Source organism: Phyllostomus discolor, chromosome 12 (assembly GCF_004126475.2).
Source record: "Phyllostomus discolor isolate MPI-MPIP mPhyDis1 chromosome 12, mPhyDis1.pri.v3, whole genome shotgun sequence".
In the NCBI taxonomy this organism is placed as follows: Eukaryota; Metazoa; Chordata; class Mammalia; order Chiroptera; family Phyllostomidae; genus Phyllostomus; species Phyllostomus discolor.
Genome location: NC_040914.2, coordinates 45,833,839 through 45,854,625, shown reverse-complemented (window position 1 = coordinate 45,854,625; position 20,787 = coordinate 45,833,839). Strand labels below are relative to the sequence as shown.

Below are 20,787 nucleotides of genomic sequence, written 5' to 3'. Positions count from 1 at the left end.
CATATTGGGCCTGTAAATTAAGTGTTAAATAATAATAATCACCCCGTTGTGTTACCCAGCTGCACCGCCTTGCCTGCCAAGCTCCCTCTAGGAGGCCTGGCCCTGGGGGAGGAGATGTCTCTCAGGCCAGTGGTGTCTGGCACAGAGGCGCAGGTCTCGGTTGCCCCGGCTCAGTGGCAGGACCAGACCTCACAAAGGCCTCAGGGACTGCTATAAATAAATCACAGCTCTGTGCAAGCTGGGTCAATGCAGCCCTTTCAACTGGCTGCTCCGCTGCAAGAACAGTCAGGGCTTGGCTGGGCAAGCAGGAAGCTCCTCCGGCGCATCGGGGTGGCTCTCAGATCCCTGCCCCTGGGTGGGGGTATCTAAAGGCCAGAGATCAAGAGCAAATGAGGCATGTTCCTCCCTGGGTGGGGCAGCCAGATCCAACCTGTCTTCATGATTCCCACTCTGTCCCCAGTGAAGCTCTCCAGGGGGAGGGGACGGACGGTGGACCTCTCATCTCCAAGCAGATAGAAATGACTGCAAAACCACTAATTAGGACGATCCTAAAGTTGAGAATGTAGAGAAAAAAGACCATAAACAGTGGGTGAAGATGGACACTTGCTTGTGACAAACCCTTAGCCTTCTGGGTGACACAGAGCGATATGTACGGGTAATAGTGTAGTGGTAGGGCCGGAAATTCGCTTTGGAAATTGCAACATGGTTAGGGTAGGAGCCTGATAACTTTTGTTTTTTGGCCTGTCTGGAATCCTCTGGCGGTGGTTTCTAGTGTTTCCTCACCCTGAGAACAGGGGGCCACAGAGGCGGCCTCTCCAGGCAGGGCAGTTTACCTTCGTGGAGGGGATACCTGCTGATTTCAAAACTTTGGAGATTTCTCACGTTTGTTTCCTTCTGAAGGTTCGTGTATCTCCAGACCAGCAGGGAAGGAATCTTCGAAGGTGGACCAGGTGGGGTGAGTCTCAGGAGCTGAGTTTCAGCCCAAATTTGAATCTAAACTGCATAATTCTTCTCTCCCTCCTTCGCTGAAGGCTTCTGTGCTGAGCACCTGCGCCAGGTGCTGTAGGTAAGAAGTGGACGGAACAGCGGAGGAGGCCGGCGACGTGCACGTCCGTCCCGCGACGAAACGCGTTTCGAGGTGTCGGGGAGATCAAGTGTGTGAATGATGCCCGGTTGCAGGCGAGACCTACGTGGCAACCCTGCCCCTGTCCTGGGCGCGTTGCCGGGGACTCACTCCTGTCGTTGTCAGGGCCTGTCGCCGCGGGCGTAATCTCGCGACAATCTTCGATACTTCGCGCGGGACCGCCCAGCGGTTGCTGGGAGACGGCGCGGCTTCCGGGGGGCGGGCGCTTTGGTCTGTGGGTCGCGGCTGGCCCAGACGCCTGCAGCCATGGTGAGGCCCCTGCCCGCCAGACCACCGGGGCCGGCCAGACCACCGGGGCCGGCCTTGCGCAGACACCCTGAGGCGGGCCTGGGGTACTGGGTTCCCGGAACGGAGAACTTGGTGCTCCGCGGGGAGCGTGCACGGGGGAGGGAGAGTCTGGGTCGCCGCGAGTCCCGCATCCGCCGGCGCTCGCAGCTGAGAGCCCTGGGCTCCAGGGTCCTGTGCTCGCCGGGCGGTCGTAGGCCCTCGCCCACTCAGCCTCCCAGGGCCCAGATCCCACGTGTCCAGAACAGAGAGCCTTCCCGGAGCGGGAGGCTCAGTCAGAGCCTGGGGTTTTCCTGGGGCCTGGGGTGCAGGGCACACCCGAGGACCTCCAGGCTCTGCGAGGGCTGCAGGGCCCTCGACCTCAGGGGGTCCTGGGCAGAAGGCCCAGTGCCCACGGCAGCGCAGGGCAGAGCCTGGCCTCGTCTGTCCGCGTGTAATGGGGCCCTCAGCTGCGCCCCGCCCCCCTTCAGGAGTTGTCAGTAACTCAGTTCCCAGGCAGGGAGCTGTGGGGACGCTGTCTCCGTGGGGAGCCCTGCGGTTGGCTGTGAGTCCCAGACGCCGAGTGGAAAGGGGCCTCTGGTGGGTGGGCTTCGTGGCGTACAGGGATTAGTGGTTAGGAGTGAAGATTGCGGCGCGTGGGTCTTAGAATATCAACTGCGAGAAGGCCGCCAAAAAACTTCTGCCTATCACTAGCTTGAGGGGTAGGCATGATTTTCCTTATTTCTTTTTGCTTGTCTATGCTTTCTAAGATTTCCACATAATTTTTTGTAGTCACAAACTGTCACGGAGTCACGTACACGCAGACAAGCATGGGACACAGACCCCTGAGAGCAGTGAGGGTTTGGAAGCAGCGTCCGCTTCAGTCACGCGGGGCAGGGGGCGGGCTGGAGGCTTCTCGTGCCTCCTGGGTAAAACGGGGCGTGTCGCCAGAGTAGTCGAGCGAACCGCGGACTCAGCGCCCACGCTGGCGCCCGCGCCCTGGACCAGGTGCTCCGCAGTTTTGTATTAGGAAGAAAGAAAGCCTCGTTCGCGCGTGTCTGTTCGTTGCCACGGAGGCGCCTCTCCCAGCACTTGTGGAAGGTTGTCGCAGGCTTCTCTGTGGTGGTTCCCAAACATTGTCGCCACACGGCAGCACTTGACACTCGTCCCGGGGTTGTTCTTCTCGAGGCCACGTGGGTGTCGCGTCCACACGGGTGGGCCGGGGATCTGCCCTGTATCAGGAAGTGCACGTGGTCGAGTTCCCGCCTGTCCTTTATGAGGGAGAAAATGTTCTGAAAAGGAAGATTTCTCCTTCTCCAAAGGTGTCAGCGAGAATGCGTGGGGAGAGCGTGGGGAACCTTAGAGTAGAGTGAGTGCTGCGGACGAGGGGTGGGGGGAGACAGGGACCCCGGAGGGAACCAGCCAGCCGGAAAGCGGAGCCATTACAGGAGAGCCCCGCTTACCCGAGCGTCTCTTCTTTAACCGAAGGCGCCCAAGAAGAAAGGGAAAGGCAGAGGTACCCCGATTGTGGACGGGCTCGCTCCGGAGGACATGAACAAGGAGCAGGTGAGCGGCCCTGGGCCCAGCCCGGCGCAGGGCGGGTGGGTGTTGCTGTCCCATCCCTTGGCTGGGCCCCTGCCAGGGCTGCGCCCCTCGTGCTGCCCTCCCGTCGGCGCCAGCAGTTCTGCCCCAACCAGCACGCCCGCCCCATCTCCACAGCCCCCACTGGTGCCGAAGCTGTCACTCATGCACACTGCATATTAAAAAAAAAAATGCAACCCAGCCATTGAAGAGCTTTTTTATAGTGTGGTAGGAATTGGGAAGGATATGTTTTTTTTCTGATATAAAAGCTATTTAGATTCTTTTGTATTTTCTTTCAATCTTACCCTTTTGTGCACCTGATGGTTTCAGAGCTGTTATCACAGTGGATGAATATATGGTGTTCTTGTATATTTTATTTACCATTAAACATAGGAATTATTTGAAGCACTTGTCCATGTTGATGAAGGTAGGGCTAGAGAACATAGCTGTATAATTACAGCTTTAATTAAAAGGCTCCCGAAAGCGGCAGCATGTGGCAAATCATGAGATGCACTGGCGCCCGCGCAGCCTCCAAGTCTTTGGTGGCGGCCGGCTTGTCTGCCTTGGGGCTCTGAGTCACCGGGCGTTGCTGTCAGCCACCCTGCCTTCCTGTAAGTAGTTGTAGGATGGAAAATAAACACAAAGCAAACCGCCAGGATCACGAGGGCTGATGTGGGGTGTCGAGCAAATGGGCCTTAGGGCTGACGAGTGGTTTTATTTCAGTCAGGCCCTGGAGGAACGTTTTGTTGGGGCGATGCCCAAGGGACGTAGCTCCTGTCTGTCAGTGGCCAGTGGTGGGGTCGGCTTCCTTACACCTCATTTCCCGTGGGGTTGCAGACCCTCCAAGGGTGTTAAGTGAGGACTTGCTACACGTGTGGGGGATCTGTGAGCAGTTTCAGCAGAGGGCGGCAGGGTGCAGTTTGTGTTTTGGGAAGATCACTGGGCTACACACCACGTCACCCCAACAGCTGGGCCGCCTCTTACCTCCTTGTTTACTTCTGGTCCCTGTGGAGGCAGCGCTGACATGCCGGGTGTCAGTCTGCAGGGGCAGGGACAGACCCCTCGGAAGTGCCCAGGGTCCTGGGTCCAGGTAGGCATGAGGGACAGGGCAGCTGCAGGCAGGTTGCTGGGTGGTTTCCCTGTGGGCATCGGGCCCAGGGCTGTCTGTTTACTGATTTTTAAAGGGAATCTAGAAATCTGAATGTTTATTAAAAAATCTATGTAATGAGTGATGGCAAAATCACATTCCGTGAGACAGTCATAGCAGGTAGGAGCTTGGTTTAGACTGTTTGAGTGACACTAAAGCTCTGTGACATGGAGATGCCGTCATCTGCATGGGCCCTGGTCACAGGCTGGGGTCTGTGTTTCCCTCTCAGGGGCCAACCCCGCCTGGGCCCTCGCCCCAGGCCTCCTGGGAGGGGCTGTCAGCAGCAGGACATGGTACAGCCAGCAGCTCAGGTGCACTCAGGAGATCCCAGGAGTCTGTTCTAGTTTTTTGGTTTTTAAAATTTTTGTTAACCCTGTTTGCAGATGGACAATTGGCTCCGGACCAGACCTGTCTTCACTGTTAAGGGTCTACTGGTTCTATACATTTTTTGCTTAACATATATCTTTAAAGGTGAATGATTTTTCATTCAGCATCATTTTCTGAATGTGTCTTTATGCTGCCATGTCATTTTCATATCTATGAAGGGGACCCAAGAAAACCCAGAATTTATTTATAAAAAACTGCATTTGTCCTTATGTGTTTAAACTTCGGTCGCCTTCATAGCCCTCTCCATTCGATGCAGTGCGCCTGTCGAGACTTTTTTCACCGCTCAACATAGTTTTTAAAGTCGCCTTTTAGTGCTTCTGCTGTTTTTTGTTTCACCTCTTCCACATCAGCAAATTGTTTCCCTTCGAGGACATTTTTTCCAGGGAAACAGAAGAAGTCACTCTGGGTGTGCTCGGGTGAATAGGGAGGGTGGGGCACAGGGCTCAAGGCAGTTTTTAGTCAAAACCTGCTGAACACTCAGCACAGTGTGGGCAGGCATGCTTATCATTCCCCTATCATGAAATGGATAAACACACGGAAAGAATCTTCAGAAAAACTTCAGTGCCGCCGAATGCAGCCTCTCACAACAATGCCAGCAGGTGCACTGATCCAGATGGGGTCCTGGGACACTTGCCTATCGGGGGGAGCCTGGACTATGGAACAAAGGGTTCACCCTCCAGAAGATAATTCCAGGTGTTTTTGGGTCCCCCCTCATTGGTATATTTGGTGTGTATAATCTTCTAGTTGATTGAGGCTAATTTGCAACCATTTCTGTATTTAAAATCATCTTAGATTATTTCTTTTTTAATGTTACTGTTTTAATAATCATGTGGCTAATATCTTCGAGGAGAAAGTGCTTGTGTTCTTTTGAGAAATGACCTCAGTATAAGTTCCCAGGAATGGATGAAAATATATAATCGTATGATTAGTGGCCAGATCAGATTCTTGCTCTCTGCTCAGCGTGTCCTACCCTGAAGCCTGCCCAGCACCATCTCTGCCACTTTCGTCTCTCACGTGTTTTCAGATGAGAGCGGCCCCTCCCTGTCCTGCAGGCACCCCCCAGGTGGGTGGGCCTGGCGGGTCCCTGGAGGGCTCTGCTCTGCCCCCAGGTGGAGGGGCATATTGCCCGTATCCGGGAGGAGCTAGACCGCGAGCGGGAGGAGCGCAACTACTTCCAGTTGGAGCGGGACAAGATCCACACCTTCTGGGAGATCACTCGGAGGCAGCTGGAAGAGAAGAAGGCTGAGCTTCGGAACAAGGACCGGGAGATGGAGGAGGCCGAGGAGAGACACCAAGTGGAGATCAAGGTGAGTGGGGCAGCCTGCCTGTCCTGGGGCCACTGCTGAGATGCTGGGTGGGGTGGGAGGCATGTTCTCTCCTTGCTTTAGGACAGGTCATAGCCCTTTGGGTCCTTTACATTGGGAACCTGAAGGTATTTTTTTAAACAAAAGATTATATGCATGCAGGTGAGCATGGGTGTGTAAGGGAGCAGGTGAGCGTGTATGTGCAGGTGAGCATGGGTGTGCAGGTGAGCAGGGGGGCAGGTGAGCGTGTGTGTGTAGGTGAGCATGGGTGTGCAGGTGAGTAGGGGTGTGCAGGTGAGCAGGGGAGCAGGTGAGTGTGTGTGTGCAGGCCGTGCTTCTCCTGCCTACAGGTCTACAAGCAGAAGGTGAAGCACCTGCTGTACGAGCACCAGAACAACCTGACGGAGATGAAGGCGGAGGGCACCGTGGCCATGAAGCTGGCTCAGAAGGAGCACCGCACGCAGGAGGGGGCGCTGCGCAAGGACATGCGGGCGCTGAAGGTGGAGCTCAAGGAGCAGGAGCTGGCCAGCGAGGTGGTGGTGAAGAACCTGCGGCTGGTGGGTCCCTGCGCCGCCTGCTGGGCAGCGGGCGCACGCCTGTGTGGTCAACAGGGACTGGGAGTTCACACTTCTGTTTAAAATCTCCCGCAGTTTGGTAGTTAATTGAAATACTTTTTAAAAAAAGCCTGCAGCCAAGCAGGCCCACTTTGGGGCGAAGTGCAGAATCCTGTGTCAGGCTGGACACATGAACACGAGGAACATCCCACTCAGGGCTCCTCTGTACACGCTGCTGACACCTGACACCCACTTGCTCCCCCGGATGCACGTCAGGTGCATTTGGAAACACAGACCGTCACTGAGTCCCACCGCACGCTAGTCCCTAGCTGGCCGTGGCAGATTGTCCTGCAAGCTGGGCTCATGAGCACGTGGCCCACTTCTGAGACCTTTTGGTCAACTCTGAGGGAGGCTGGTGAGGGCTCCACGTGGGGTTGGCATTTGTTTGCTGAGGGCCTGCCAGGTGCCAGGCCCTGTTCTCATCTCTGGGGAGGGCTGACAAATTGGGGCTGATGGGGAGGGGCCGGCGTGACAGCTGGAGCTGCTCTTGGCCTGAGAAGCCACAGGAGGCCTGGGCTCTAACCCTGGCTGCGTCAGGGAGCCTGTGGAGGGTTTGGGCAGAGGGAGGGTGTATCTGACCTTGGCGTTCACAGGTTCTTCCTGGCTGCAGGTCGAGAAGACTTTGTGAGCACACTTGTCTCATGTGAAGGCAGCCTAGCCTCTACTGAACCTGGAAAGAAACTGTAAAATTTCAGAGTTTGCAGTAAAGTCTGAGGTGCTAGAGTTTGGGCCCTCATGAATGGTCTGGTCTCTCCTGACACAGGCACCTATCAGGCTGGTTCAGTGACATGAGACTGTGCACTTACCCAAGGCCTCATTAGCTGTGTGGTCAGAGTTCCCTTTTGTGTAAAAACACTGCTATAAAAACAATTAACACTTCTTATTCAGACTTTTAATAGTCATCTGTTGAAGTAATTTTTAATGTTGCTCCAAGCCACAGCTAGAGTAGGTGAGCAGGCGCCTGGGGAGCCTGCAGGTGTGTGTAGACACGGCCACAGCTGTCTAGCCTGCAGGTAGGCCAGGTGAGGGGTTGGTGCACTCAGCACTGGGAAGGTCTGTTGCCATTTTCTGAAGCTCAGAGCTGACTGCAGCCAAAGGAAGTGAGTTGTGGCACGTGGCCGCCACCACGCCTGTCACTGTGGGCACGTCCCACAAGCTCACAGACGGGTCCACGGGGCTGGGCCTTCTGTAACAGCGAGGGCAGGACTGGCCCAAGGGGCCGCCTCTCTCTGTCGCCTGGTAACACACCTGTTTCGGCCTCTGCAGAAGCACACAGAGGAGATCACCAGGATGCGCAACGACTTCGAGAGGCAAGTGCGCGGTGAGTGCCCGGCAGAAAGTGACCCCCCTCCAGGGCTTATCGCTACAGGGCTGGTGTGCCAGGTCACCACAGCCCAGCCCTGCCAGGAGAGAGGGTGTGGCTGATGGACACTCAGAATCCCAGAACAAGTTACTTCCATGTCCTTGGGGGAGGCGATGGTCCCGCCCACGTCCCCACTCCTGGCCCAGACCAGGGACTAGGGGCAGGGGTCACTGTTCAGTCTTCCTCACGGCTCCTGGCCTGAGGAGGTCCGTCCGGTTTAGCCACAATGCTCTGAGCTGTGACTGGGGGGACGCACGGGTCGTGGCCAGTGACCACTGGCACGTGAGGCCACTCATCCCCCGGGAGCCCCCTGCAGGGGTTGAGCAGCAGCGGCTGCCGGGGGGAGAACAGCAGACGTGTGGTGTGGGGAGTGTGGCTCCTGAGTCCCAGGAGAGACACTCCACGACGTAGCCCCGGTCTCTGGCTGCCTCGGCCCCGCTGGCTGCTCGCCGCCGAGCTGCTGCGTGTGCTCTGCCTTGCAGAGATCGAGGCCAAGTACGACAAGAAGATGAAGATGCTCAGGGACGAGCTGGACCTGCGGCGGAAGACCGAGATCCACGAGGTGGAGGAGAGGAAAAACGGCCAGATCAGCACGCTGATGCAGCGGCATGAGGAGGCCTTCACCGACATGAAGAACTACTACAACGACATCACCCTCAACAACCTGGCCCTCATCACCTCCCTCAAGGTGCGGCCCAGCAGACCCCGCCCCCACCCTCGCCCCAGTGGCTCTGATGCTGCCCTGCCTGTCCTTGATTGGAAGTCCCGGGTAGTGTAACCTCATCTCTGCCTGTGGCTGGAAACGGGCTGTCCCCCTAATGTAGGGTAGGGGTTACTAGGGCAGTGCATGCTCTGGTGGCTGAAGGCTCAGGGCCCTGGTGGGAGCCCAGCAGGTGTGGCATGGGTGGCGCCATTGTCACCAGGTGCTGGCAGGGACGAAGTCTCCACGAGGGGGAATGCCCTTCTGGGCGTCCTGCATGAAGCCTGACCCCATGGAACCTCCATTCCTAGAAGGTTTGGAGCCTGTTAAGACTGTGCAGAATGGTGTGCGCACGCACAAAGCAGTCGGGGTGGTCAGCACCCTGCAGCACAGGGCATCTCGGTCGTGAGCTCAGCCGGCGCCCCCCGCTGAGCCGCCCCCGCCCTGGCCCCCAGGAGCAGATGGAGGACATGCGGAAGAAGGAGGAGCACCTGGAGAAGGAGATGCAGGAAGTGTCCTCACAGAACCGGCGCCTGGCGGAGCCGCTGACCAAGGCCCGGGAGGAGATGAACGAGATGCGGAGGAAGCTGGGCGACCACAGGCGGGACAAGCAGATCCTGGTGGTGCGCCGCGCATTCCCCGCTGCCCCCACCCACCCCTACTCCCGGGCTCAGAAGAGAGGGGATGCCCGTGCAGGGCGGGGCCCGTAGCGCACAAGAGGGACCGAGTCTCTCTTCTGTGACTGGAGACCTGGAGGGAACTTCGAGTCGTGTGTGTCCTAGGGGACAGGTGTGCCCACCAGCCTCCCTGGAGGGGCTGAGCCCTTGTGTCTGTGAACTGGTTCTTTCTGGTGACTGCTGTCGGCCTTGTTGTCTCCCCGGAGCCTGCGGTGCAGCCCGAGTGCCCTCCGTCCCCACCCTCCTCTCTCCACAGTGCACCAAGGCCCGTCTGAAAGTCACTGAGAAGGACCTCAAGAGCCTGCAGTGGGAGCACGAGGTGCTGGAGCAGCGGTTTGTCCAGGTGAGCAGCCAGCGGCTCCCAGCGGCCCTGCCGCCTGCTCCTAGCTGCGTGTGCAGGTCTCCGGGCAGAGGCCTGTGGCACATTCGCTCGCCTGCCCCGAAGGCCGCCTTCTGAAACACAGGGAGGGAGCCTGGCCCCTCCAGCGAGCAGTGTGGTCCCTGCACACACACGTTTCCGGTGCCGCACTCTCGGGTGCGCGCTGTGAAGATGTCCCGGCACTCTGCATCTGCAGGGGAAAATGACAGGGTCCCCTACGGCCCAGTGCGGTCGTCACAGACGCCTTTTGTGACTGCAGTGAGGGTGTGCCCTCCGGCCTCGGCTGCACATCCAGCGCTTCCTGTGTCCGCCTGCTGTGCTGCCCCCAGATGCCCAGCGGGCCCCGCCCCACGAGCCCCGGTGCTTCTGCAGCCCGTCCCGTCCCCCTGGGCAGCAGCCCCACTCCAGTCCCTGGCGTCGTGGCTCATCTTTGCGCAGCTGTGTGAGCATCTCCAGGAAAGTCGGTTCCTGGCCAGCTTTCCATCTAGGTTTCCAAGAGAATCTGCCCAGAGTGCGCTTGGAGGTAGTCTCACCCCACATGCCCCAGGGGCCACTTCTCACCTGCACCAGATCTCAGGAATTCAAGCTGCTAGCATGCCTGGTGGAGAAGGTGCTTTTCTGAGCTTTCCAGCAAGTCCGAGAGCCCCCCTCCCAGCAGTGTGCAGGGTCTGCCCAGGCAGAGCATTCCCACCTCTGCGAGCCACCTGAGAGTGCAGGAGTGTCTGTGAGCTCGGCAGACCCATGCGCATCCTCACAGCTGCCTCAGAGGGGCCTGCAGGCCGCGGCAGCCTGAGGAAGGAGGCACCAGGTGTTGACATGGTGGCCTCTGCAGGTGGGGTTAGGGCTGTTCACTCTCCACAATTCTACAATCTTGGTTTTTTTTTTTTTTTATAGCCCAGTTAAAAGTAACAGACTTAGGAGATGAGAGGCACTTTCATCGACTGACAGGCAGTTGGGCCCAGGGCCGTGCCAGCATGTGGGGTCTGGGATCTGGGGCCACCACCCCCAAGTGCTGCTTGCTCAAGTTTGATGCCCTGGATTCACATGGTGTGACCAGGGACAGATCTGACCTGAGCCCACTGCCCAAACCCAGGGTCAGGCCTGGCCGACCCCTCTGTGTGGCCTGCTCCCTTCCAGGTGCTGCTGGCTTCTTGAGATGCCTTCCTAGAGGGGATCCAGCTGATGTCTCCTCTGGCTTTCCGTGGTGTGACAGCTGCAGGGAGCGGGGGTCTGGGCAGTGCAGATGACAGGCTCACCTGGTGGGCCTGGGGGACGGCCCTGGGAGAGGTGTGTCCTGGCCCCCGGCAGGAGTGGCTCAGGGGAGGGTCCCTGCAGGTGCAGCGGGAGCGGGACGAGCTCTACGGGAAGTTCACCGCGGCCATCCTGGACGTGCAGCAGAAGACGGGCCTCCGGAACCTGGTCCTGGAGCGCAAGCTGCAGGCCCTCAGCGCGGCCGTGGAGAAGAAGGAGCTGCAGCTCAACGAGGTGCTGGCCGCCTCCAACTTGGACCCCGCGGCCCTGACCCTGGTGTCCCGCAAGCTGGAGGTAGGCGCCACACGGGCTCCTGGGGTGGCTGGACGGGGCCCCTGCTCCTGTCCCCCAGGTGGCCTGGGGTCACTTGTCTCATGGTGAGACCCGAGCGTGCCCAGCCTCTGATTATCCAGGGGAAACCCTGGTCAGTCCCGGGGGCTGCTCCCCACACTCAGCAATTCTCTCGCCTGAGGTTGCCCGTTCTCCCTTCACTGCAGCGCCTTTGGGCCCCTGAGGCCACAGCTGGTTCCACCTCTCAGGACGGGTTCAGTGGAGCCGTCAGGCCCTGGGGCTCAGCCGTTCTCACACTTCTGGGTGGGAGGTCCGTGGGCCTCTGGCGGCAGACCCAGACACTGGTCTGGGGTGGCCGAGTCTCCTGCACGCTCACAGGGCATGCGGCTCTAGCTGTGGGCAGCAGGGCCGGGGCTGGGTCTTTGCTGGGGCTGCTGGGGAGGGCTTCCCGGAGGGAGGTGCTTCTGGGAAGAGGCTGGAGCACCCACTCACTTGGGTCCAGTTATTCATGGGGCTACTGTGTGCCAGGACTGTCCTGGGCTTGGGGCACAGCCGTGGACAAGACAGATGAGTCCACAGGCCAGCAGGGTCAGCGGAGGCATCAGGACAGTGATTGCTGCTGCCTGGGACCCACCAGGTGGAAGCCCGACAGTGCCCGGCGGGCCCACTCTCACCCGGACCGGGCCTTACCCCTCTGTTAGCTGGACCTGGTTTTGGGGGGTGTCACAGAATGTTGATTCGGGGTAAGGGGTGTTGGTGCTGCCAGGGACGCTGGGCGACCTGCCGCTGCCAGGCCACAGGGACCAGCAGACAGACGCGGTGTGCCACTGGCCCCCACGTGTGCACCAGAGGCCTGTCCCAGGGTAGATGGCTGCGGGCAGACGGGTTCTTCCCCCGAGAAGCAGGTGTGGCCACATCGGTGGGAGGTGTGTGTTTTATCCTGGGAAGTGGCACCGGCAGTGTGCCCACGCAGTTCGGCTGACCGGGCACCCTGTCTGCTCACACTGCCCCGAGGCCCAGAGGGTGAGCCCGTGAGGCCTCCACATCTCTGCTGAGGGCTGCAGGCTGCGTGCCCCCGAGCCAGCCTGCACCTAAGGCCTGATGTGCTGCCGGCTGGGTGGGGGGGACTCTGAAGCTGGCTGCCGTGCCCCCAGGTTTGGGGCCGGTAGGGGACCGTGGGAGGTTCTGGGCAGGGCAGACCAGCTCTGAGAGCCCACAGGACCCACAGGAAAGGCTGGGGCAGGATGGACAGGTGGCCGGCCAAGGAAGGGCTGGGGAGGCCGAGTGAGTGCCCACATTCGTGCTCACTGGGTGCTGCGTCACCGGGGACAGGCTGTTGGGGGACTGGGCACTCAGGCACACAGGAGGGGCCTTGCCTGGGCCGGCCGCTCTGTGCTCCTGGGGCCAGGGCCCATCTCTGACTGGGTGCCTATTTCTATGAGTCACTGGAGGGGGGTGGGTAACAAGGGGATAAAGAAGCCCACACACAAGGGTCCCCACAGCAGCACCCTTGGGCCAGGGTGGGGGTGGGTCATCTCTGGCCTTTCCTGGTTGGACCCGTCAGGCCTGCCCCTCTCTGACTTCCAGAGGCCGGTGCCGCCTCCCTTCTCCCTAGAGACCTTTCCCCATGGCCAGCGCCCCATGTGCCAGGCTGCTGTTCCCCAGACAGCTGGGGTCCCAGCAAGAGTCCCCAGATGCCGCCTCTGCCTTGGCCCAGACACACGTCTCCAACTCACACCTGCCCTTCTCTCTGCAGGACGTCCTGGAGTCGAAGAACAGCACCATCAAGGACCTGCAGTACGAGCTGGCCCGTGTCTGCAAGGTGCGAGGGGTCCACCTCCCCTCGGGGCACGTCCCCACCCAGGACCATCCCTGTGGCCTGTGGCCTGTAGCATGTCCCCGCCCAGGTGACCCTCTTGGGGCCTGCCTGTTGCACCTCTGGTCTCATCCAGCAGCTCCTCCCCTCCTCCATCGGACTTGGCCTCTGGGGTGATGGGAGGGGCCTCCTCTGATCCCCGATTAAGTCCCACAGTCCTCCAAGCAGGGGACAGCTACCAGTCTAACCGTATCTGATGCTTCGTATGTCTGCTGAAAGCTGCATGCCTTTCCCTGCTCCCCGCAGTCGGAGAGGGCAGTGAGTGCCTTGACCCCACCATCTGTCCGGGGAGCCCCGGGAGCCCCATGAACCCAAAGGCCTAGGCTGTGCACCTGCACCACACCCCCCTCCCACAGTGCCCCTGGCTCTGGGCTTTGCCCGTGCGGATGCAGACGCAGAGCCGCCTGCAGACTCTAAGAGCAGCCCGAGTAACTCGGACGTGCCCGTATTTCTGTGGGGTGGATGTCACATGGGAGCCCTGTGCTGTGCAGCCGCAGGTGAAGGCAGTGCCTGCCGCCTGGGACTTCCCTTGGCCCTCCCCAGCCTCACCTGCCCATCTGGACCCTTCCCTTGGCCGCCCTGGCACCCTGGCACTAGTACCCACAAAATCGGGCCACCCGCTGGCCTGCACAGCTCTTGGGAGGGTCCCCACAGGTTGCATCTGATTGTTGGGAGCCCACAGCCCAGAGAAGGGAGAGAGCCAGGCCCAGCCTCCCTGGTCCCTCTGGAGCTCGGCCGTGGCTCCCGCTCGCTGTCGACTCCAGGCCTGACGGCCTTTCCCTGGGGAAGGTGAGGCCGAGGTGCCCCCAGAGCTTTGGTATGAAGTCACATCCAGCGCGGAGCATTTCTCAGGCTTCGCCTCTTCCACCCCTTACAGCTGACCAATGAGATTCACCCTTTTAAAAACATCCCTTTTCCAGAGGAGGGGCTGGAAACCGTGTCTGTTGCCCAGACCTGTGCTCCCCAGGGACAGGGGTGGCCACCAGGCTCCTGTGCGGTCTTCCAGCCCCTCCCACCCTCCATGATGAGCTGGGTGGCCTGAGTGAGGGTCAGCCTTGGTGTAGCCCCTACTGTGGCCCTGTCCCCAACTCCGCCCTGTCCCCACAGGCCCACAACGACCTGCTGCGCACCTACGAGGCGAAGCTCCAGGCCTTCGGGGTCCCCCTGGACAATGTGGGCTTCCGGCCCCTGGAAGCAGCTGTGATGGGACAGAGCCTGGGCCAGGGCCCCGCGGGACTTGTGGCCACCCCAACGTAGCCCTGCCTGGGACCCCTCCCTGCACGGCACCCCCTTTTACACACCGTGGGCGGCAGGTGTGTGTGGATTTGTCGGGTCAGCAAATGAAGGCTTCTCGCGTTCGCCGTGTGTCCTGTTGTGTGGCCGTGGCAGAGACGCTCCAGAGCCACCACGTCTGCCCCTCCCACCTCGGCCGGCCAGCACCAGCCGGGCTCTGCCCAGTGACCACGGCAGCCCTCAGGTCCCACGCCGACTTTATTGTTGTGTGAGTCTCAGCTGACACTGGCGACATGGTGTGGCCAGAACCTCCCTCGGGAAGTGGGGCCCGAGAGGTCCCCGCAGGAGCCCGGAGCCCACTGTGGAGGGTGGGGGTGGCCCCGGCCGCAGGGGCCGCAGCGCTCAGCTCCCTCGGTAGGTGGTGTAGGACCAGGGGCTCAGCAGCAGGGGGACGTGGAACTTGTGGGTCTCGTCTGTGATGGTGAAAACGACCTGAGAACCAGAGGCACCAGGAGAGAGCTGAGGGCCTGACCGCGGCACTCCCAGGGAGACGCTGCAGGCCCAGCTGTGGGAGGGGTCTAGCTCCAGGGTAGGGGCAGGAGCCCCAGGCCAGCCAGAGCCCAGTGGTGAACTGGAAACCTGGGGAGGGCTGTGGGCGAGGCTGAATCCTCTGCAGAGAAAGCCCTCGGCTTGGGGGAACCCCTGGGCCTGCCAGGTTTTTCCAAAGGGCCCACTCTGGATGGGGCCAGGTGAACGTGGATGCAGCAAGGTTAGGACCAGTGAGCTGGATGGGGCCTGGTCACCACTTGTGTCCACAGGGGCTGAGTCACCCTCGACCCTGTCCCTCACCGCCCTGGGAGACGGGAGGGGTGCTGCCCACTGCAGGACTTGGGGGTGAGGGCCTCCACCCTCCCAGCCAGCTGCTGGCCCTCACCTCCACGTAAGGGTAGAAGCTGTCCTGCCCCCTTTGCTTCCAGTAGCCCTCGGTGTCGAAGGTCAGCTTGTAGGTGCCCGCCTTCATCTGGCCTGGTAGCAGGAGCCCCGGGCAGCGGCCGTCGGGGTTGGTGTAGCTGGGGAGGGTAGAAGGGGATGAGGTGCACCCCTGCCGGGATCACTGGGCCTCCACAGCCCGCAGCCTCAGCCGCCCCTCTGGCCTGACCCTCCCAGGCTCTAGGGCCTGGGCTTCTGGAGCAGCCGCTGCACAGTACAGAGAAGCAAGCCTCCCACAATCACCCCATGAGCAATAGTCACTCGCTCTAGTCTGCACTTTCTCAGATTTTCTCTACTCTTAGGCGTGCTCATTTACAAACTTGCAGAAACGTACAGTGGATTTCAGTACTCATGTTGCTCTGTAACCTGGACTTCTCACTCTCTGGGTCATCCCCATGATCAATATCGACTCAATATCTGGGTCAATATTGATCACACCCCAGGGGAGTCATGCCCAGGCCTCCCGGTGCCCCCAGTTGTGCCTGCAGGTGTGTTTTTGTCCTGTGGTCACAGAGCAGCACTGTTGGGGGCTGGGGAATGGGTCCACATGGCCCCCCAGGGGACTTCACATGTCTTTCCAAGACCATGGCTGACCCTCACATGGGACCTGGACACCCAGCTTTTACGAGGGACTAAACAGGGAGGAGACCCTCAGGGACCAGCTCCCCACTTCCACCCCCAGCAGAGCCTGCCTCCCTCGAGATGGGGCGCCTGTCTGTTCCTTGCTCACAGGGCTGGCCGAGTGCCCACACCAACCTGGCTGGGCCGCCCCCGCAGAGCGGAGCATGGGGTACGAGCTAGGCCTGTGAGTGAGGAGCTGGGCACCACCAGGTAGGGTGTGAACTGTCCCTTGTCTCTTGCTGTCCCAGTCTCCCCATCTGTAAAGGGGTCACCAGGGGGCTCTCGGAGTGAAAGGATAAACGCAGTGCCCAGCATGCTGCTTGGTGACCTCAAACCCTTTCAGGTCCTCTCTGGCCTCCACGTGCCCACCCCTCCGCTATCTGGCTGTGCTACGCTGCACAGCCCATGGAACAGGAGTGAGCGGGGGCTGGGGTGGGCGGGCTCTGCCAGCAGCGCTCGGGGCACTGTCCTGGGCTGGGGTTGCTCCTGTCCCAGGCCAGAGCTTGGGCCAGCCTTGTGCTGCCCAGACCTCCTACCTTTTCCTCAGCTCAGTCCACTGCTGCCCATGGTCCTCGAGCCTGGACAGCCAGAGGCAGAGGCCCTGGGCCGGGAGCCCCGAGGCCGTGTCCAGCACATGTGTGGTCAGAGGGCTGCTCACTGGCTCCATGCCTCTGCCCTGGGCCAGGAGAGAGGGAGACAGGGTGAGCCTTGTGTCCACACCCACTGCAATGCCTCAGAGTAAACAGCCCCAGGGGGACAGAGTCCCAAACCGCCCTGGGGGGAGGGTTACTGATCAACCCTGTGAGGGCTGTGGTGTGGGCGCGCTGAAATACAGTTCCTAAGTCACACTGACCTGTCCCCCCTCCGCCCCCACTACATCCCCTCCCCTCCGGGCCACCTCCGGCACCCAGCAGGTCGGAGGTGGCGTCGTCCGGCTCTCCCAGAACTCAGCTCTGTGTCCCCTGGCTCATGGGACCTCCGCCCCAGTCAGACGGGGCCGGGAACCCCAGCCCCTACCTCCAGGGACCCCAGATGTCGCTGGAGCGTGCGCAGCCGCGGGGTGGCCCTCGAGCTCATGACCGCCGATTTGGATCTTGCAACGGCTCGAGATGCCAGAGATCACCTCACACCCGCCACCGCCAGAGGGGCACCTCCCCGGCCAGCCCCGTCCGGCTTCTGTCACCTCCCAGGACCCGGATCCACGTGTCCGTCCAAACCGGGGCTTGGGAGGGGGAGGTCCATCTTGGCCACCAGTAGGACCCCGGGGACTTCGCTCCCGAGGGGGCCCAGGAGCGAGAGAGCGCACAGACCTGCAGGGGCGCGAAGGCTCCTCCCAGGCGGAAGTGGAGTCGAGGGGGCTGGGCGGGGCTCGGGGCGGGGCTCAGGGGCTGGAGGCAGGTTGTGGGGCGGGGCGGGGCTCGGGTTCAGGGCCCGGAGGTGGGGTGCACACGCCCTGCTCCCCCAACCGAGTCCCAGAAGCAAGGTAAATTTTTTCCTTCCCTGGGATACTCAGGGTTTCTATGGAAGCCTATGAATGGTCAGTTAGGGTGTCCGATTCTGACTGCCCCTACCCCACAGGCCACGTGATGATGCCTCAGTTTATGCACCCGTGAAAAGGGGCGGTAACCACTCCCGAGGCTGAGATCCAGGGGAGGAGACGGAGCTGAGCTGTTGCTCTTGTTCGCCTGGCCCCACTCTGGCTGGGCTCCACCTGCAAGCCCCAGGGACCCCTGGAAGGACAAGGCGCCTGCAGAAAGGTCCCGGTGGTCCACCGTGCAGCCGAGGTTCTGTCCCCTCCGGCTGAGTCCTGGGCAGTCTGGGTGGGCCCAGGGGAGGAGGAGGCTGCCCTAAGGAGAAATGACACGCTGTGGCACCGGGCCAGGCCCTGGCGGAGTAAGCCCTAAGGAAGGAATCACCGGAGGAAGTCAGAAATGTGACCCATAACACACCCCCGTAAGTGGCAAAACGAAAAGGCTCTGCTTCCCGCAAAATTAGGTCACATCATCTCGTGAAACTGCTCCCAGGATTCCCTCCCCCACCTAAGTATCGAACACCTAATTAAAGGGGTCCCAGGACTGGGAATGTATTGATCAGATCCCAATCCAGGCAAAGTCTCCTCTGGTCAGTTCTGGGAGGGGTGGTCTGAGATCACCAAACTTTGCCTCTTTGCAGAGTGGGAGTGGGCAGGAATGAGGCAGAAGCTGAGCTGCCTGTCAACTTTGCCTCCAACACCTCACAGGACCCGACCCAGAAGCTGGTCCTTTAACAGAGAGGATGGTCCTTCTAGGTGGGTGCCTCAGGGGCTCCTCATCTGCCCTCTGGGGGGCACTGGGTGGATGAGCCCAATCTGCCTCCGATCCCCAGGGCAGAGCACCGTGTGTCTGTCTGCCGAGCGTGCCTGTGTACAGCCTGACGGTTCAAGGTGACAACCTCTAAGGTGATGAGTTAAGCTCTGCAGTGACAGCTGGACTCACACTCACTGACAGCAACAGCCACCCTCCAGTCTCCAGTCTGACCGTGTCCAGCAGAAGCCAGCACACGTCCCATGAACTGTGTTTGCTGGTGGCTCGTGCGTCACTGTGTTGGGCCGCAGTGTCACCTGGGCCCATGGTCCTCAGCCAGGTGACTTGTTGGAACCCTCTGGGCCTCACTGGGACACACCAACCAACCCTCTGTCCCAGGGCAAGGGCAGCCATCTCTGGCCTGGGCAGTGACTCAGATGGGGAGACAAGTGAAGCAGGCAGAGCCCACGACAAAGTCTGGATGTGGTTGCTCTGGGGTCAGGCTCTGACTCCAACCACAAAGTGGCTTTGAACATGGGCACAGACATCCTTCCCATTAGGGTCCTGCCACCGTGACTTGTGGGCTTCTCTGTGGTCGGTGCTTGTCCAGACAGCAGCCAGATCAGCCAAGGTCTCAGGGCTCTGCTCAGGGCCTTGGCTGACCAAGAAGAATCGTCAGTTTCAGGTTACTGAGCAGCACATGCTGTGTGTTTCACCTGCATGGTCTCAAGTCTATGAGGCAGAAACACCTTCAGCCACATGCCCGGAAATGTCAGCAAGATGGTTTAATAGCACAACCGCACTATGGCTCTGGCACACAGACCAGGCCTGGAGGCCTGGCTGGCAGGCAGCCCAGCAGTAGCACCAGGCTCACAGCTTCAGCTGTCTTTCCACTCTGTCTTCCTGGGCCTGTGTTTTGCCCTCCTGGTAGCGAGGGGCTCCTGCACTTCCAGTACCCTAGTCGCCCAATCCCACAGATGGGAGGGAGGAGGGCAGGAGCCCCTCCAGGAAGACTTGTGCTTTGTGCCACTGTCTGCAGCAGGTGTCTGCTCTGATCAGTTGGTGCATATTCTAATTAGGAGTCTGTTCTCATCAGTAGGTGTCTGCTCTGATTGGCTGGTGTCTGTGCCCATGGGCTGGGACGACCACACCACCCAGTGGGCCCTCCTGCCCCCCTGCCCCCCTGCCCTGTGGGTCTGGCCCTGAAGTGAGCACACTGATGATGCCTGTGTGCTGGCTGGTGATGAGCGTGCTGTGCTGAGGCACTGTTCGTGGCTGTGTTGTAGGTCTTCTGTGTGTCTGTTGCTGTGACTTGCATGCTGGCCAGTGCCTGCAGGGAAATGCAGAGGGGTGTTGATATTCAAATAGCTAACAACTAGCATGACAACAAAATTAGCACAGAAGTCTAAAGTGCAACATGCTGCTGTTTTTTTAGTCCACTCTCTGTGCAGACAATAGCACTTCCTGTGAAGTGATACAAGCAGCGTAGTGCAGCAAATTTTTGTAGCAATTTCATGGTTATTTGTTTACTCAGAAAGATTTAGGGCTCCTTCTGACATGGCTGTAGTTGTGGGAACACTATCCCTCGTTAACTTGAAACTATCAGGGACCTGAGTGGGGGGATGTGGCCGTCCCCAGGTCTCATCCCTCCACCTGCCCCACTGCTCCCAGGCCCTCCTCGTCCCTCTTTACCTGATGATATCAGGGGAGCCCTGCCTGGACACTGGCCTCATGTCAGGAGCTGGGGCTGAGTGCACAAGCCAGAGAGAAGAGCTGGCTGGGGACAGTGCATTCTGGTGGCTGGAACCAAGACTCTGGATGTTGGTCCATGAAGGACCTGATGTGGCTGCCCCCCTTCTGTGGTCATCAGGAGACAGTTGGTGCTGGCTGGGGAGCAGGGGGTTGCTGTGGGGGCAAAGCCACCGTGATGACAGAAAAGGGAAGGAAAGAGGAGGAAGCAGCGGTGGCCGCCAGGGGCAGGTGGGAAGGACAAGAGGACAGCCCCTTGGAATGTCCCTTCCTGTGGAATTTTCTGGTTCATTTGCTGTCAGCTCCTGCTACCTACTCGGAGCTCAGATGCCGGCCCCCCAGAGTCGTCGTGCCCTGTGAGTCTCAGCACGTCTACAGAGCGCACAGCTGGGATCTGCACCCAGCTCTGCCACCTCCACCCTGTTAACCCCCTGTGCAGTCCCTGGAAGGTGAAAGGGGTTTCAAAATGTGTTATGAATAACTTTATAAGACAAGTGGCCGTCTGAAATACTTAGGAAGTGAGATAGCCACCCCTGGCTCTAACACCCCCTGAAGCCATACAGGAGACGCTCACAACAGTGCAGATTGCTTCTCTCTGTCCAGGGTTGTCGTCACCTGCAGCCACCGTCTTTCCTGGTTTATAACAAGCACCGGGAGGAGGCTCCTCAGCACCCGGGCCAGTGATGCCTAGGAAACCCAGGCTTCCTTGTCCTTGCCCGATTTGATCTGAAAACGCAGGCACAGAGCCTGCAAAGAAAACCCCATCAGGTAGAAATCCCCTCACCGTGGCTCCTTGAATGAGACGAGTTTGCCCTGTGCCATCCCGACCTACATTTTTTGGGAATGGGCCTCAGTCATTCTTTGAGAAGTAGGCCGGAGACTGAGGTGGCCACTGGGGAGCATCAGTACGTCCATCTGGTGCCCAGAGAGAGTT

General features: G+C 59.9%; 2 protein-coding genes across 4 annotated transcripts; one reads left to right on the top strand and one right to left on the bottom strand.

Moving 5' to 3' along the window:
• The first annotated feature begins 922 nt into the window (after positions 1–922).
• GAS8 (growth arrest specific 8) lies at positions 923–14,337 on the top strand. Of its 3 annotated transcripts, none has more exons than XM_036013292.1 (11): positions 1,084–1,393; positions 2,897–2,974; positions 5,633–5,830; positions 6,178–6,384; positions 7,708–7,762; positions 8,287–8,492; positions 8,960–9,127; positions 9,438–9,524; positions 10,902–11,105; positions 12,859–12,924; positions 14,086–14,337. In XM_036013292.1, the coding sequence occupies exons 1-11, from the start codon at positions 1,391–1,393 to the stop codon at positions 14,233–14,235; spliced, it is 1,422 nt and encodes a 473-aa protein (XP_035869185.1). In that variant the 5' UTR covers positions 1,084–1,390; the 3' UTR covers positions 14,236–14,337. The 3 variants fall into 3 exon arrangements, with proteins under 3 accessions (XP_035869184.1, XP_035869185.1, XP_028359854.1); XM_028504053.2 differs by having other exon boundaries at positions 1,096–1,393; positions 10,896–11,105; XM_036013291.1 differs by lacking the exon at positions 14,086–14,337 and having other exon boundaries at positions 923–1,393; positions 10,896–11,105; positions 12,859–13,207.
• Positions 14,338–14,451: 114 nt separating this feature from the next.
• Positions 14,452–16,997, bottom strand: LOC114490142 (5-hydroxyisourate hydrolase-like). Its single transcript, XM_028504072.2, has 4 exons — positions 16,840–16,997; positions 16,359–16,498; positions 15,146–15,281; positions 14,452–14,703 (listed from the first exon to the last, which is right to left on the bottom strand). The coding sequence occupies exons 1-4, from the start codon at positions 16,897–16,899 to the stop codon at positions 14,614–14,616; spliced, it is 426 nt and encodes a 141-aa protein (XP_028359873.1). The 5' UTR covers positions 16,900–16,997; the 3' UTR covers positions 14,452–14,613.
• Between the last annotated feature and the right edge of the window lie 3,790 nt (positions 16,998–20,787).

Coding starts and splice junctions, on each gene's coding strand:
- GAS8 (XM_036013291.1), top strand. Junction 2,975..5,632: donor AGGACATGAACAAGGAGCAG/GTGAGCGGCCCT, acceptor CTCTGCCCCCAG/GTGGAGGGGCATATTGCCCG. Junction 5,831..6,177: donor GACACCAAGTGGAGATCAAG/GTGAGTGGGGCA, acceptor TCCTGCCTACAG/GTCTACAAGCAGAAGGTGAA.
- LOC114490142 (XM_028504072.2), bottom strand. CDS start 16,899: ATGAGCTCGAGGGCCACCCCGCGGCTGCGCACGCTCCAGCGACATCTG. Junction 15,282..16,358: donor TGGACTGAGCTGAGGAAAAG/GTAGGAGGTCTG, acceptor TACCCTCCCCAG/CTACACCAACCCCGACGGCC. Junction 14,704..15,145: donor GCTTCTACCCTTACGTGGAG/GTGAGGGCCAGC, acceptor TCTGGTTCTCAG/GTCGTTTTCACCATCACAGA.